Below are 14,412 nucleotides of genomic sequence, written 5' to 3'. Positions count from 1 at the left end.
CTGAGCAGGGAGCCCGACGTGGGGCTCGATCCCAGGACCCCAGGATCATTTCCTGAGCCAAAGGCAGATGCCTAAGGACTGAGCCACCCAGGCACCCCTAAATACCTGTTTTCAGTTCTTTTGAGTATATATATCTAGGAATGGACTTGCTGGGTCATACGTAATTCTATGTAATTCTTTTTTTTTTTTAGATTTATTTATTTATTTTGGGGGCTGGAGAGAGAAAGGGAGCAGACTCCCTGCTGAATGCGCAGGGAGCTAAATGAGGGGCTTGATCTCACGACCCTGAGATCATGACCTGAGCTGAAGGCAGATGCTTAACTAACTGAGCCACCCAGGCGCCCCTATGTAATTCTTTTGGAAGAACTGTTGAATTGTTCTTCGAAACAGCTATATCATTTTCTATTGCCACTAGCAGTGCGTGAGGGTTCCAGTTTCTCCAAATCCTTGCTAATACTTGTAATTATCCATTGAAAAAAATTAAAACTAGTGGGTGTGAAGTGGTATCTTATGGTTTTGATTCACATTTTCCTAATGAGTAATGATATTGATCATCTTTTCATGTGCTTATTGGACATTGGTTTTGGAGAAATGTCTATTCAAATTCTTGGCCCATTTTTCAACTAGGTTTATCTTTTTATTGTTGAGTTTTAAGAATATTTTCTGGTTATTAGTCTCTGATTAGATATATGATTTGCAAATATTTTCTCCCATTCTGTGGATTGTCTTTTTACTTTCTTGATGATGAGCTTTGATGCACAAGTTTTTAATTTTGAGGAAGTCCAGTTTAGTTTTCTTTGATTGCTTATGCTTTTGGTGTCGTATCTAAAAAACACAGATTTTCACCTCTGTTTGTTTCTAAGAGTTTTATATTTTTTAGCTCTTACATTTAGGTCTTTGATCCTTAAAAGAGTTAGCTTTTATGGTTGAGATAGGAGTTCAAATTCATTTTTTTTTGTATGTAAATACCTAGTTGTCCTGCCACCATTTGTTGAAAAGACTGTTCTTTCTCCATTTTCATTTTTGATGAAAATCAGTTGAACATAAATGTATAAGTTTGTTTTTGAATTCCCAATTCTATTTCATTGGTCTAATTGTAGACCTGTTGGTCTTTGTGATTTTTAAATGGTGAACCAACCTTGTATTTTGGGATAAATCCCACTTGGTCATGTTGTGTCTTGATTATTATAGCTTTGTGATAAGTTTTGAAATAAGGAACTGTGAGTCTTCTAGCTGTTCTTTTTCAAGATTATTTTCACCATTCTGAGTTCCTTCAATTTCCATACATATTTTAGGATCAGCTTGTAAATTTCTTCAAAGAAGCCAGTTGGGTTTTTGATAGAGATTACATTGAATCTGTAGGTTAGTTTGGGGAATATTGCCATCTTAACAGCATTATGTCTTCCAATCCACAGATATGTGTTGTCTGTTCATTTATTTAGATGTTTTTCTTCTTTCAACAGTGTTTTGTAATTTTCCATCTTCAAGTCTTGTACTTTGGTTAAATTTATTCTTTAAGTATTTTATTCTTTTTGATGCTATTGGAATTCTTAATTTCATTTTCAGATTGTTCATTGCTAGTGTATAGGAGTGCAACAAATATTTGTATATTAATTTTATATCCTGTAGCTTTGCTGAACTCATTTCTTGGCTCTACTAGTTGTTTTTTGATTATTTAGGTTTTTTCTATATTATGAACGTGTCTGTAAATAAATTATCCATAGATAGTTTTACTTTTTCTTTTCCAGTCTGGACACCTATTATTTCTTAGTATCTTGCTCAATTTCCCTTGCTAGAACTTCAGTACAGTGTTGAGTAGGAGTGACAAGAGTAGATATCTTTGTTTTGTTCCTGATTATAGGAGGGTAGCTATTAGGCTTTCACCATTTACTATGATGTTAGCTGTGGGTTTTCCATAAATGCTCTTTATCAGATTGAGAAAGTTCCCTTCCATTCCTAGTTGTTGAGTGTTTTTATCATGAACGGGTGTTGGATTTTGTCAGATGCTTTTCTCTGTGTATGTTGAGATGATCATGTTGGTTTTCTCCCCCCTTAATTCTTTTAATTTGGTATCTTACATTAATTGATTTTCATATGGTGAACCAACCTTGTATTTTGGGATAAATCCCACTTGGTCATGTTGTGTAATCCTTTTCGTATGCTGCTAAATTCAGCTTGTCATTATTTTGTTGAGGAATTTTGCATCATAAGAGACAGTACTCTTTAATTCTCTTTTTTCTTTTTCTCTGGTTTTATTGAGAAAAAATTGACATACATTGTTGTATAAGTTTAAGGCATACAGCATGATGGTTTGGTTTGCACATATTGTAAAATGATTACCATAATAGGTTCAGCTGATATCAGCTGATATCTTCTAATATAGATGCGGTAAAAAGGAAAGAAAGAGAAAAAAAAATTTCCTCGTGATGAGAACTCTTAGGGTTTATTCTCTTACGAACTTTTCTGTATATCATACATCAGTATTAGCTGTAGTCTTCATGTTGTACATTACATCCATAATACAGTTCACCCTTGAACAACATGGGGAGAAGCTACTAATAACCTGTTGACTGGAAGCTTTAATGATAACATAAATAAGTACATATTTTGTATGTTATACATCTTATATACTGTATTCTTAAAATAAAGTAAGCTGCAAAAAAGAATATTCCAAAAAATGATAAGGAAAATAGATTTACAGTACTATATTTCTCAGAAGAAATCTGTGTATAAGTGGATCTGCACAGTTTAAATCTGTGTTGTTCAGCTGTAATTATTTATCTTAAAACTGGAAGTTTGTACCTCTTGACCACCTCCCTCCAATTCCCCCTCCCCCGACTCTCTGCCTCTGGTAACCACAAGTCTTATGATTGTTTTTTTTTAAGATTCTACATGTAAGTGAGATCATACAGTATTTTTATTTCACTTAGCATAATGCCTTCAGAGTCCATCCATGTTGTTGCAAATGGCAGGATTCCCTTGTTTGTTTGTTTTTTTTTAAGATTTTTTTAATTTATTTGACAGAGAGAGACACAGTGAGAGAGGGAACACAAGCAGGGGGAGTGGGAGAGGGAGAAGCAGGCTTCCCACAGAGCAGGGAACCCGATGTGGGGCCCGATCCCAGGACTCTGGGACCATGACCTGAGCCGAAGGCAGACGCTTAATGACTGAGCCACCCAGGCGCCCGGATTCCCTTGTTTTTTATGGTTGAATAATATTTCATTGTGTGTGTGTGTGTGTGTGTGTGTGTGTGTATACACACACCACAACTAATTTATCCATCATCTGTTGATCTGTACTTAGGTTGTTTCCATTTTGGCTATTGCAAATGATGCTTTGAACATGGAGGTGCAGATACCTTTACAAGTAGGTGTTTTGGTTTTTTTTTGTGGATAAATTCCCAAGTGGAATTGCTGGATCATATGGTAATTATATTTAAATTTTTTGAGGATTGGCTATGCCAATTGGTATTGGCTATACCAATTTAGAATCCCAACAGTCATAAGGGTTCCCTTTTCTCCACATCCATGCTAGCATTTATCTCTTTTTGATGATGGACATTTTTAACAGGTGCGAGGTGATACCTCATTGCTGTTTTAATTTGCATTTCCTTAATGACTATTGATGTTGAGCATCTTCTCTTGGCCTTTCTTATATCTTCTTTGGAGAAATGTCTATTCAGGTCCTCTGCCCATTTTTAAATTGTGTTATTTGGTTTTTTGCTATTGACTTATATGTAATTGTATGAATTATAATTCAGATATTAACCCTTTATTAGATATATTGTTGCAAATGTTTTCTCCCATTCAGTAGGCCTTTTCATTTTGTTGATGGTTTCTTTTCCTGTGCTGAAGCTTTTTAGTTTGATGTAGTACCACTTGTTTATTTTTTATCTTGTTGCCTGTACTTTAGGTGTCATATCCAAAAAATCATTACCAAGACCCATGTCAAGAGGCTTTATTCCTGTTTTCTTTTAGGAGTTTCATAGTTTCAGGTCTTACATTTAAGCCTTTACCTCATTTTGAGTTAATTTTTGTGAGTGGTATAAGTGTGTCTAGTTTTATTCCTTTACATGTGAATATCCCATAATCCAGTGCCATTTTGGTAGTCTGTCCCTTTTTTTTTTTTTTTTTTAAGATTTTATTTATTTGACAGAGAGAGAGACAGCGAGAGAGGGAACACAAGCAGGGGGAGTGGGAGAGGGAGAAGCAGGCTTCCCGCCAAGCAGGGAGCCTGATGCAAGGCTCGATACCAGGACCCTGGGATCACGACCTGAGCCGAAGGTAGACGCTTAACCGACTGAGCCACTCAGGTGCCCCTAGTCTGTCCTTTCTCAATTAGATATTCTTAGCTCCCTTGTCAAATATTAGCTGACTGTATATTCTTGGGTTTATTTCTGGGTTCTGAGTTCTGTTCCATTTGTCTGTTTGTTTTTATGCCAGTACCATGCTGTTTTAATGACTGTAGCTTTATAGTTAAGCTTGTTCTTTTTTCTCAGGATTTCTTTGGCTATTTTGGGTCTTTTGTGGTTCCCTCTAAGTTTTAGGTGTGTTTTTTTCTACTTCTGTAAAAAATGCCATTGGTATCTTGATAGGGATTGCATTGACTCTATAGATGGCTTTTGGTAGTATTGCTGTTTTAACAATATTCTTCCAGTGCATGAACGTGGGTTATCTTTCCATTTATTTATATTTGATTTCTTTGTTTGTTATCTTGCAGTTTTCAGAGTAGAGATCTTCTTATATAAGTTTATTCCTATTCGATTTTGATCCTCTTGTAATGGGAACTATTTCTTTTTTAGAAAATTTGTTGTTAGGTTATAGAATTGCTACTGATATTTGCATGTTAATTTTATATCCTGCAACTTTACTGAATTCAATGATTAGATCAAATAGCTTTTTTTTTGTTGAGTCTTTTGGACTTTTATATATAAGATCATGTCATGTGCAAATAGAGATACTTTTACCTCTTCCTTTCCAAATCTGATAACTTTTTTTTTTTTCTTGCCTGATTGCTCTAGGTAGGACTTCAAGTACTGTGTTGAATAGGAGTGGTAAGAGTGAGCACCCTTGTCTTGTTCTTGGTCTTAGAGGAAGTTTTTCAACTTTTCATCATTGAGTATGATGCTAGCTGTGGATTTATCACGTATGGTCTTTATTATGTTGAGATATATTCCTTCTATCTCTAATTCAACTTGTTGGGAGTTCTTATGAATGGATGTCAAGTTTTGTCATATGTTTTTCTGTATCTATTAAAATGATCATATGATTCTTTTTTTCTATTAATGTGATGCATCACATTGATTGATGCATGTATGTTGAATTATTCTTGCATTCCAGGGATAAATCCCACTTGATTGTGGTGAATTACTCCTTTTAATGTTCTGCTGAATTCAATTTATTAGTATTTTATTGAGAGTTTTTGCAACTTTATTAGGTTTCTTTTGTTGTGATGTTTTGTGATGGTTTTGGTATCAGAGTAACACTGGTGTCATAGAATACTTAAGAAATGTTCATTGTTTTTCTATTTTTTGGAAGACTTTAGAGAAGCTTGGTGTTAATTTTCTTTAAACATTTGGTAAAATTTGTCAGTGAAGTCATCTGATCCTGGTGTTCGCTTTGTTGGAAGTTCTTTTGATTACTAACTCTGTAGTATTACTTATTATTCATTTGTCAGATATTTTGTTTATTCTTTTTTTTTAAAGATTTTATTTATTTATTCATGAGAGACAGAGAGAGAGAGAGAGGCAGAGGCAGAGGGAAAAGCAGACTCCCTGCAGAGCAGGCAACCCGATGAGGAACTCAATCCCAGGACCCTGGGATCATGACCTGAGCCAAAGGCAGACACTTAACCTACTGAGCCACTCAGGCACCCAGATTTTTTGTTTATTCTTAAGTCAATTGGATTGTTTGTTGTTTCTAGGAATTTTTTCATGTTTGCTAGGTCACCTAATCTGTTGCTATACAATTGTTGCTACTATTCCCTTATAATCTTTTTTATTCCTAGATTTATTACTGAGGGTAGTAGTAATATACGTCCTCTTTGAGTCCTGATTTTAGTAATTTTTCTCTTTTTTTCTTTTTATGTTTGGCTAAAGCTTTATAAATTTTGTTGATCCTTTCAGAGAATTAATTTGGTTTTGCTATTCTTCTCCATTTTTCCTATATTTTATTTATTTCCACTCTAATCTTTATTATTCCATTCCTTCTGCTTACTTTGGGTTAGTTTGCTTTTCTTTTCCTAGTTTCTTAAGGTGAAGTTATTGACTGATAACTTTCTTTAAGGTAGCCATTTATAGCCATAAGTTTCCTTCTGAATACAACTTTGCTGAATCCCATAAGTTTTGTTATGTTGTGTTGTTTTGTTCTTAAGGAATTTTTTAAATTTTTTTGTGATTTATTTGACTCATTGGTTATTTAGGAGTGTGGGTTTTTTATTTTTTATTTTTTATTTTTTATTTTTATTTTTTTAAAGATTTTATTTATTTATTTGACAGAGAGAGAGATACTGAGAGCAGGAACGCAAGCAGGGGGAGTGGGAGAGGGAGAAGCAGGCCTCCCGCCAAGCAGGGAGCCCGATGTGGGACTCGATCCCAGGACCCTGGGATCATGACCTGAGCCGAAGGCAGACGCTCAACGACTGAGCCACCCAGGCGCCCCAGGAGTGTGGGTTTTTTAAAGATTTATTTATTTGAGAGAGAGAGCGAGTGAATGAGTGAGATGGGGAAGGGGCAAAGGGAGAGGGAGAGAGAGAATCTCAAGCAGACTCCCTGCTGAGCACAGAGCCCGACGTAGGGCTCGATCTCAGGACCACGAGATCATGACCTGAGCCGAAACCGAGAGTCGGACGCTTCAACTGAGCTACCCTAGGAATGTGTTTTTTAATTTCCTCATAATTGTGAATTACCCAGATTTCCTTCTTTTATTGAAATATTTTCATTTTGCTGTGGTCAGAGAACATACTCTGGTTTCTGTCTTTTAAAATTTGAGACTTTTACAGCCTAATATATTGTCTATCCTGGAAAATGTTCCATGTGAATTGAAAAGAATACATAGTCTGCTCTTGTTGGGTAGAGTGTTCTGTAGATGTGTGCTAGGGTCTAATTAGTATATAGTATTATTTGAGTCTTCTATTTGCTGATTTTCTAACTAGTCTTAGAAGTTGAGTATTGAAATCCCAACTATTATAGTTGAATTCTCTCTTTATACCTTCAGGTCTCTCTGTCAGTTTTTGCTTTATTTATTCTGGGGCTCTGTTGTTAGGTGTATATTTGTTTACAATTGTTATATGTTCTTGATAATGTTTTTCTTTGTCTCATATAATAATTTTGGTCTTAAAGTCTGTTTTGCCTATTATTAGATCATTATCTAATTCTGATTAATATCTACTACCACTTCAGCTCTCTTGTGAGTACGGTTTGCATGATAAAACTTCCCTCTTTTTCCTTTAAACCTATATACCTCTGAATCTAATTGTATTGTAGACAGTATATAGTTGAATCATGTGTTTTAATACATTTTGCTAACCTTTGCCCTTTATTTGGAGAGTTTAACCCATTCACATGTAATTGACAATAAGAAGTTCTTTTGCAATTTTGTTCTTTTTTTTTTTTCTCGGTCTTTTGTTTCTCAAGGTCCTCCATTAGTGTCCCTTATTTAGTATTAGGTTTATTTTGTTGTACCGTTTTAATTCCCTTGTTGTTTCTCTTTTTTTTTTTTTTAAAGATTTTATTTATTTATTTGACAGAGAGAGACAGCGAGAGCAGGAACACAAGCAGGGGGAGTGGGAGAGGGAGAAGCGGGCCTCCTGCCGAGCAGGGAGCCCGATGCGGGACTCGATCCCAGGACCCTGGGATCATGACCTGAGCCGAAGGCAGACGCTTAACGACTGAGCCACCCAGGCGCCCTGTTGTTTCTTGTAGTAAATATTTTGAATTATACTCTTAGTGGTTATCCTGAGGAAAACCATTAATTAACAAGTTCAGATTGGATGTCAACTTAATTTCAAGAGTATACCAACTTTGCTGTTATGTATCTCTGTTCTCATCCCGTTATTCTGACCAAAGCAGCTGGCATTTTGATCTTGGACTTCCCAGCCTCCAGAAATTGTAATACATTTATATTGTTTTAGCTGCCAACCCTAGTATTTTGTTCTAGTAGCACAAGCAGACTAAGACTAATGTCCATGGTACTGATTTGGCTGTTAATGTTATTGAGGACTCTTTACATGACAGGGCACTTTTTTCTTGCTGCTTTCAAGATCATCTCTTTGTTTCTATCTTTGAGTTTGATTATGCTGTGTCTAGTTTGGATCTCTGAATTGATCTTACTTGGGGTTTGTTTTCATCAAAGTAGAGAAGCCTTTGGCATTTATGTTTTCAAATATTCATTCTACCCCTTTCTCTCCTCTTCTCTCCTCCTGGGACTCCTCTTATGTGTATTTTGGTAGGCCTCTGAGGGGGGTTCATTTTCTTCATTCTTTTTACTTTGTTTCTTATACTGTGTAATATGAATTGACCTATTATCTTCAAGTTAGCTAATTCTTTCTTCTGCGTATTCACATCCACCATTGAGCCCTCATTTCAATGTTGTATACTTTTCAACTCCAAAATATTTCTTTGGTTCCATTTTGTAATTTCTGTCTTGATAATTCTCTATTTGATGTGAAACTGTTCTCATAGTATACTTCAGTTTTTTAGACATCATTTCCTTGTTGATCATGCATAAAGTCTAGGATGCCCAGCATCTAGGGCTTCTTCATGCATAGTTTCTGTTGATTTTTTTCCTCCTGTGTGTGGGTTATACTTTCTTAATTTTTGCATGCTTTATAATTTTTTGTTGAAAACTGTTGACTATTATAATGTGGTAAATCTGGAAATCAGATTCCCTCTTTTCCCAGAATTTGTTGTGGCGGCTTTTAGTATTTGTTCTTTCTTTCTTTTTTCTTTTTTAAGATTTTATTTTTAAGTAATCTCTGCATCCAATGTGGGGCTCAAACTCACAACCTTGAGATCAAGAGTTACATGCTCTACTGACTGAGCCAGCCAGGCCCCCTCTGTTATTTTTCTTTAGTGGCTTTTCTGAACAAATGATTTCTTTGTCCTATATAGCCACTGAAGTCTCTCTTCTGTTAGCTTAGTGGTCAGGTAATGATTGAACAGGTAGTTTATAAAATGTCTGGAACCCAAATGTTTTCCAGTGTTGATCATAGGGCTCTGTGTAGGTGTTGGGACATACCTTTAACACTTAGCTGGGCAGTTTTAAACTGTACCTAGCTTTCACTTCCTGTTTATGAAGAGCCTTAAGGTCAGCAGGTGGTAAGCTTAGGGCCATCTCAGATCTTTCCTAAGGATGTGTGTCCTTTTTGGATTTTCAGGGATATTTTGGAGCTTTTTTTTTTTTTCCCCAAAATGCTTTGCTATTTAATTCAGTAACAAAATAATTCACATTTCACTATGCTTTCAAAGCATGACATTTGAAGTCCATTTTATCTTCCTTTGACATATGCATTGGTAATAAAAAATAAAATGTCATGGTACGGCAGTATGCGTGGCACTCAAAATTCTGTCAGGTTATAACCCTATCAGTGTGATTCACAGGGTTATGGAGCAGCAGTGGGAATCAGTTAAAATACCACATATGATTGGGTGCCTAGGTGGCTCAGTCAGTTAAGCGACTGCCTTCTGCTCAGGTCATGATCCCAGGGTCCTGAGATCGAGTCCCACATCGGTCTCCCTGCTCAGTGGGGAGCCTGCTTCTCCCTCTCCCTCTGCCTGCCACTCCCCCTGCTTGTGCTCTCTATCTCTCTGACAAATAAATAAATAAAATCTTAAAAAAATATTTATATCATATGATCTCTCATCACAATTCACCTCTGCCATGTTGAGCAAAAGCAGTCATAGTCAATGCATAAGTGATGAGCATGACTGTTGTTCTAGTAAAGCATTATTCGTGGGCACTGAAATTTGAATTGAACATAATTTTCATATGTCATGAAATATTCTTTTGGCTTTTCTTTACTGAAGCTTTTCAGAGCCCTTAGGGACATCTCTACCTAACCTTCCTCCCCACCGCCCCCAGGAAGCAGCTTTATCCTTTATCACTAGGGCCTTTTCAGTTTAGGTGAAATATGTACAAGGCCAGTCTTCCAGGGAGCCACCAAACAGATCAGAACAAATAATTAATTATAGTTCTCCATGAATGAGATCTGTTCCATTTGGTACCAGGAATGGTGGGCTGTTTTCACAGCTCCCACTGAGACTGGGAGTATGGGATGGGACTGGAATAGGATAAAACAGCACAAAGTTCACTGTTCTCATTAGGAATAATCTGTTGCTTTGAATAAGCATTCCCAGGTCACTGCAAGCTTTAGGTTAATTTTGGAGTTCCAAAAAAACATTGATTCTAATATTTGTTGCTCATTTTTATTTATTGCTTTTATGGAGGAGAGAATTCAGATTTCTTTACTTGCCTTTTTCACTTACGTCACTGTCAGTCTGTCTTAATTTTAATCCAATTTGGCTTTCAGTTGGGGTGTTTGGACCATTTACATTTAATATGATTAATGATATTTTTGGTTTTAAACTTCCTTTCTTTCTATTTTCTATTTGTTCCATCTGTTCTCATTTTCTTCTTCTGCCTTCTTTTGTATTGGTCATTTTTTGGATTCTGTTTTATTTATTTGAGTGACTGTAATTGTATTATGTTGTTTTAGTGGTTGCTTTAAGTTTTATAGTGTACATCTTTAACTTATAGTCCACATCAAGCAATATATACTTCATGTGTTAATGACTGCTCTTTGTGCTGTTACTGTGATACGTCTTTGACATATGTTAAAAATCTCAGAATACTGCCAGTCTAATCAGGGAAGAAAATGTTTAGGATTCATCCATAAGCTTGTGTTTGCTTTGCATATAGAAGATAGATATATAAGAGAAAAGTGATGTTATCCAGAGTCCTGATATGTGGTAGAAGATCAGAACACCAAATTTGAAACCCTGTGTGACCCCTCTAGTCATTTGGATTTGGGCAACTGGATAACTCTCAGTGGAGATAAGTGTGCATCACCTATAGAGGGTGTGTGTGTGTGTGTGTGTGTGTGTGCGTGCACATATGCACGTATGTGTGTTTTAAGGTACACTTTTTAATTTTCAATAAACTCATCAAAATTTTGGTGGAGAATAGATTTAAACAGAAGTTTGTTTTAGTTAAAATCTTTCTGGTTATAATCATTAAAACCCCACACAAATAAGCTCAAACAAAAACGGGAGGTGTTTTTTTGTTTTGTTTTTTTTTAATAAGGAACTACTTACTGTCTTTCATAGAACCTAAAGGCAGGGTGCTTTTGGTTCAGGAAAAACTGGCTCGATTGCTCTGATGTTCCATTGTCTTTCCTCTTTGCTGTTACCTGCAAATCTTTTTCTCTACAGACTCTTTTTTTCTCATTCTAAGTCTTGTGACTTTCTACAGCACTTGAGTTTATGAAGCTTGGGTATTTTTGGATTTAGTCCTTCGGGATGAAACTCAGTCTCAGTTTAGGTGTATTGTCTCAACTATGGCTACAGGGACAAAGTCACAATCGACAAATGTGGCTTATTACTGTAACAGTGCAGATGGGAGAAGAGGCAGCTTGCTGAAAAGAGGATGAGAAAATAAAATGATAGTTATTCAGTTTCTAAATTTTACTCATCATAAACACGAATCATTATTTCCCTGTTGTGCTGATAACTTCCTTAGAGACTCTGTTCTTTATCTTGTATTACAGTTTTCTATAAACATGTCCTTGAATTCTTTAAGGTCCATGTCTACTTTTCTTTGTATATGACAGTATATTTAATACAGTTTTTATGCTAAGTTTTTGTTGAATGAGAATGACTATTGAGGAATAAATATTCAGTTTTACCTTGTATTGAATGGAACCTTAGTAGAGTATTACTATTCTTACATGTTTTTTACTTCTGTTTTTAGTGGTATGCAATCTGTATTAGTGATGTTGGAGATTATGAAGGCATCAAGGCTAAAATTGCAAATGCCTACATTATCAAGGAGCATTTTGAGGTACTGATGAATTTTAAAAGGAATTAATTTTTTAAATAAATTTCTGTTTCACTTATCTATAGCTGTAGAGCAAACCACCTAAAACTTAGAGGTCTAATGCAGTGACAGCTTATTTCTCAAAATTTTGTGGGTTAACTATGTAGTGGTGCTTCTGATCTGTTTGGTGTAGCTGAAGTCATTCATACTGCTGCCTTCACCTCTGACTTCAGCTAGAACAGAATGTACAAGATGGCCTCTTATATGACGGTTTCTCTCCACTTTTCTTTGCATTATTTAGTAGTCTAGCCCAAGCTTCTTTACAGCATGGTAGCTGGCTTCCAGGAATGAACATTCCAAGATAAAATTCCAGTGCGCAAAAGTTTATGAAGCTTCTGTTTTGCATCACACTTGGTAATATCCTGTGGACCTAAACAAGTCATGTAGCCAAGACCAGAGTATGTGGGAGGGAACTTTACAAGGTCCTGAATACCCTGAGGTGTGGTCTGGTGTAAAATCTAACACAATTGACAAACCACTCCCAATAATAATAGTACTATTTACAATTATTATCTCTGTGTATTTTGTGTTTTCATATTTTCCCCTAAAGTTTTTTTCTTTTTTTTAAGATTTTATTTATTTATTTGAAAGAGAGAGAGACACACAGCAAGAGAGGGAACACAAGCAGGGGGGAGTGGAAGAGGGAGAAGCAGGCTCCCCGCTGAGCAGGGAGCCCGATGTGGGGCTCGATCCCAGGACTCTGGGATCTTGACCTGAGCTGAAGGGAGATGCGCTACGACTGAGCCACCCAGGCGCCCCTAAAGTTACTTCTTTTATAGTAAGCTCTTCCTTAGATGCCAGATATTCTCCAGGAGTTTGTATATTTCATGATGTGCCATATACACTACCTCATTGTCCTAAACAAAACTAAACAAAAACTCCCGAAAAACTGCCACTAAAAATTCAGCATATTTATTTCTCTTTTGGTATTGTAGACCATCTCAAAAATACAGAAGAAGAGAATGTGATGGAAACATTCATAGGAAGAATGCTAGATAAGCTCTCTAATAGCTTTTCTGAATTTTATGATTATAGTCTCAATTCTTATTTTACACAATGGGTAATAGAAAAGAACACTGGACTGGGAGTCAGGAGACCTAGCTTTTATTCTGGCATCAGTAGTTTATATATATATACACACACACACACACACACACATGTATACGTGTGTATGCATGTACATATATATTTTTCAATTTAATAATATGCAACATTTTTCACATTTTAAGACCTTTCTTGAAATCAGATTGCATTATATAATCAGTGGTATCTTATAATAGGCAATGCTTTTTTCTTTTCAATGATAGATATAATAATGATGTATAGTAACTTTCATGGTTATCTTAGATTCTGTGAAATGTCATAATTTGCTCAGTGGCATTAAATAAATCACCTAAGTTATTCTATGCCATAGTATCTAGAAATATATGACAAATATCTTCCAATATAAATCATGAAAAATTGCAGAAAATATATTAATGGAAACAGAGGTTATAGATTATTTTTTAAAAACCAATGTTTTCGGGCACCTGGGTGGCTCAGTCAGTTAAGCGTCTGCCTTTGGCTCAGGTCATGATCCCAGGGCCCTGGGATCGAGCCCCACATTGGGCTCTCTGCTCAGCAGGGAGTCTGCTTCTCCTTCTGTCTGCTGCTCCCCCTGCTTGTGCTCTCTCTGTCAAATGAATAAATAAAATCTTTAAAAAAATCGATGTTTTACAGATTTCAAATGTGTGTTAAGTATACATTAAAAATGATATTTAGTATTTACATACTAAAAAGATCATTTATACTATTATTCCTAATTCCACTATTATATCTAAAGCCATAAGGAATTACTATTTTTGGATTGTTGTTGTTTTTAAGATTTTAAATAATCTCTACACCCAACATGGGGCTCAAGCATGGTTCACCGACTGAGCCACCCAGGTGCCCCTATCTTTGGATTGTTTTTGAAAACACTTAAACTAATGGCAAGAATTATAAAAGAAAGGGTCTGCTTGAGAGCAGCCCCTCCCAACCCATCCCATAAGAAAATTAAATTCCCTAAAGTATCCATTGCATGTTATGAATTAACTTCTTTCCCTTGCATCTAGAATGATACTAGCTCTATACCATTCTTGATAGATTGGAGAAAATAGTTATTCATATAATTTTTTGTAGGGTTTAATTTTCTAGTGGAACTCCAATTAGGAAAGGTTGCTTAGTGTATAAGTTGTGTATACTTTAAAACATATTTTGCTATAAATCATATCACTATTTAATGGAAAAGTAAAAAAAAGTCAGTGCTGATTCTTACTCATATTAATGAAGCAAGATTTCT

At 35.8% G+C, this 14,412-nt stretch overlaps 1 protein-coding gene across 1 annotated transcript in view; it reads left to right on the top strand.

Annotated features, from left to right (window-relative positions):
- Positions 1-14,412, top strand: part of RMDN1 (regulator of microtubule dynamics 1) — a 50,661-nt gene that overhangs the window by 27,352 nt on the left and 8,897 nt on the right. Inside the window, exon 5 of the mRNA XM_032421952.1 lies at positions 11,967-12,056. Coding sequence (XP_032277843.1) covers positions 11,967-12,056 — 90 coding nt within the window. The remainder of the gene's footprint in view (positions 1-11,966; positions 12,057-14,412) is intronic.

The sequence above is a fragment of the Phoca vitulina genome, unplaced genomic scaffold, assembly GCF_004348235.1.
Source record: "Phoca vitulina isolate PV1807 unplaced genomic scaffold, GSC_HSeal_1.0 scaffold25, whole genome shotgun sequence".
NCBI lineage: Eukaryota > Metazoa > Chordata > Mammalia > Carnivora > Phocidae > Phoca > Phoca vitulina.
Note: the sequence above shows the minus strand (reverse complement) of the source record. Positions and strands in the feature narration are given on the sequence as shown.